Source organism: Mus pahari, chromosome 1, assembly GCF_900095145.1.
Source record: "Mus pahari chromosome 1, PAHARI_EIJ_v1.1, whole genome shotgun sequence".
NCBI lineage: Eukaryota > Metazoa > Chordata > Mammalia > Rodentia > Muridae > Mus > Mus pahari.
Genome location: NC_034590.1, coordinates 104,546,235 through 104,549,629, shown reverse-complemented (window position 1 = coordinate 104,549,629; position 3,395 = coordinate 104,546,235). Strand labels below are relative to the sequence as shown.

The 3,395-nt window shown below is 39.6% G+C and overlaps 1 protein-coding gene across 2 annotated transcripts in view; it reads right to left on the bottom strand.

The window, feature by feature from the left end:
- The window catches only part of Dock1 (dedicator of cytokinesis 1), a 503,515-nt gene that overhangs the window by 56,982 nt on the left and 443,138 nt on the right, over positions 1-3,395 (bottom strand). For both annotated transcript variants that reach the window (XM_021220215.2, XM_021220207.2), the window contains exons 36-37: positions 2,658-2,698; positions 1,150-1,240 (exon numbers count right to left, since the gene is read on the bottom strand). In XM_021220215.2, coding sequence (XP_021075874.1) covers positions 1,150-1,240; positions 2,658-2,698 — 132 coding nt within the window. The remainder of the gene's footprint in view (positions 1-1,149; positions 1,241-2,657; positions 2,699-3,395) is intronic.

Here is a 3,395-nt window from a genome sequence, read left to right as displayed (position 1 = left end):
GGAACTCACTCTGTAGACCAGGCTGGCCTCAAACTCAGAAATCCACCTGCCTCTGCCTCCCAAGTGCTGGGATTAAAGGCGTGCACCACCACGCCCGGCTCTAACACATTATGTAATTTTTCTCTTATGGGTTTATCTCTCACTCTACTTTTGCTGTTTGGGAGGTTATCCTAATTTGGAAACAAGAGTCATTGACTAAACACTCTAATGGTTCTTGTTTATCTCATGCAGAATTTTCTGATTTTTTTTTTTTTTAAACAAGGGTGTCATGAGAAAGATAATCAAAGACTGGCTAAGATTCTAAAATATAAAACTTGAAGTTGCATAGAAGTTTCTCCATCTCTTCACCTGTCTATCCATATCCACCACCTCCTCATGCATCCTTACAGCCTTCATCCATCCATCCATCCATCCATCCATCCATCCATCCATCCATCCATCATAGATTATCCATCAATCCTTCCCCTATCTATCATTCAACATCTACTCATCCATGCCTCTAACCCTCTCTCTTCCCCTACTTTCCTTACCACATCCATCCATTTACTCCCTAATCCACCCATCCATCTGTCCACCCACCTGGTCTAGTTATTTTATAAGGATCTACTTTGTATTACTACCTATTATGGAATGGAACATCAGAGACAACACAACCCATCAGCACAAGCAGAAGGCCAATGTCTTAGTGTGGGCTGAGGAGTAAAGGAATCACCGAAGTTGAAAGTTCTCATGCTATTGCTCATTAGCAACACACGTTACAGACTCGAACAGCCAACACTGAAACTCTCAGCATGGCCTGCTCTGCAGAAAAGTCTGTATCTACTTCCTCCCTCTGTGAGGAGGAGGATGACTTATCCTTCCTCTCAGCTGCTCTACCAGGGTCATTCCTAATTATCGATGTTCTGAGTCACAGTTGCTTCACAGCCTACTGAAAGTTTGCAAACCTGACACCTTGTTACATCGGCATTAGCTGGGCCGAGTCTGCAAGCAGAGCACTTTGATATTTTTGTTTCTATAACTGACTGTAGCCCAAACCCATAAAATCATATACCAGTGGTTTACTAAAATTTGTCATAGAAAAGGAAAATTTGAAATAAAGTCAGAATTTGTAAGAAGAGCTGCATAGACGTGTAAGGTGATTTTTCTTACCTTTAGAAGCTTCGCGTGCAGCAGCAAGGTGTAGGCCGCCTCTGTGTAGTTGTCGCACTCTTTGTGCAGGTCGCAGAGCTTATACAAGTACCTGGTGATGAAATAGGACTGCATTCTTAAGGACTCACAAGGTAATTTGTGATGAGGACTGTAGGTGCTAAATTTGACATTCAACAGTAACTCATGGCTATACTTTCTTTTTACTATGTTCATAATTCTTAATGCCTTGAAAACTGTTGGTGTAGAAATCACAGAAAGAACTGATAAGAATAAATGTAATAATAATAATATATATGCAGACAGTCATATATACCATACATATATAAAGAAAAGTATATGTTGGCATACACATATACAAATATATAATTTTAAGTCATCTTTGTAAAAAAAAATGTGGATAATATATAAAGGTAAGAATTTTATTGCAGGGTCCCTTATTTCTTTCATCTTTCCAGTTACATTCCTCAAACATTTGAAATGAGATTAGACAATCTAGATTGTGCATTTCTCTGGAGTCAAAATGCATATACACAGAAATCCATAAAGATCTAACTCCACAAGACAAAAAAAAGAAAGAAAGAAAAAAGGCAGTAATGACAGCAGACTTGATCAAAAGGAAGTCTGTGCTGTAGGAAGAAAGGGTTGCTCTTTACTCCACAGTCAGACACATTCTGGATCAAAGAGGCTGGTTGTTTCCTAAGTTTATTATATTCATATGTTTTTAAGAGAAAAAGTGAAAAAATAAATAAATCCAAAACCATGCAAGTACACTGTGTAGCTACCACACAATCAAGCTTTCAGTCACACAGGTGACAAGCTAACCTCATTCAATAAGGTGGTCTGTAACCTTGGTAATTAGGGGTCATATAGCCTGAAAAGTGATTGAGAAATATAGTGCATCATTCTAATCAAGTGCTTTGATCGTCCAATGATGGTGAGGTTCAAACCTAGGTTCTCCCCAACCTAGGTAAGTGCTCCACCAGTGGTCTATGTCCCCAGTATATCTTAAAAGCAAATAACGAATCAAGTCCAGCCAGCCACACAAAACATATTTCATCTTTGTGAGAGAAAGTCACAGGCATGTGGGAATAGGTTACTAGTTAAATAAGAATCGACTGCAAAATTATACTGTCTACTTCTGGAAAATTTATCACCATATTTCTCATTTGATCACATGACTTTTTAGGGGACCAACATGTACAGAGAGAGTGCTGGCCAGCTTGGCACATACAAACCTTATATACATGTAACATGTTACAGTTCACACACAGGGTACTGGTCAGCTCAGCATATTACATATCTTATATACATCCCACAGTGACTGCAAGGCACACACAGGGTGCAGGGTCAGCTCGGCACATACTTACCTTATATACAATGCACAGTGATTATAGCACACACACAGGTGCTGTCCAGAGTGGCACCCACAGAGGATGTAGGCCAATAAGGCACACACCTACTTTATATACATCTCAGAGACCACAATGCACACACAGACATCCACATACCTTATATACATCTCTTCTCTTTCAATTTCTTTGTAGAAATTCTGAAAAAATTAAACCATGGCATTGTTTAAAAAAAAAAAAACCTGACTCCATTATACAACACAATACAAAGAACAACAAAGCAAACGCAAAAATTAAAACAACTCATCATTGCAAATCCATGCTTCAGGTATGATTGCCACACTCAGCGGACCAAGTGTGTGTAGAGTAGATCTCTCACTTCACCTGAGCACTGAGCATCTAACACTAGTCCTGATTTTTGCTTTTGTAAGGACCACATCTCAAACACTTTAGACATTTGAGGACTAAACCTGTATCGGTCATTTGAAAGTCACCCATCTTCAGTAAAGACAAGGTTCTGCCTGAAAACACCATCTCTCAGTCACTGTAGCCAGTCTCATTTGAATAAGCAATCTACTACTGGGAGGAAGGAAAGGCGTCATCAGTATGACTTCCCATGCTGGGGCCAGCCTGTGTGAGAGATGGAGAAGCATGGGGACACACTTGTCCTCGCACGTCTCAAATCACTGGCCATGTGTATTTAAAGGCAAAGACACATTAGTTACATAACACTGCCACACTAACTGTTCTACAAGGGGCTACTGTCACTGCTGTTAAAGCAGAATCCCACCTCCATGGACCTATAATGTTTCCTGCAGAGAATCCATTGTGTTAGAGAGAGGTCCTCTAAACTACAGTATAAGAAAAATGGATGTCCACTTTAAAAAAAAAAAAAAA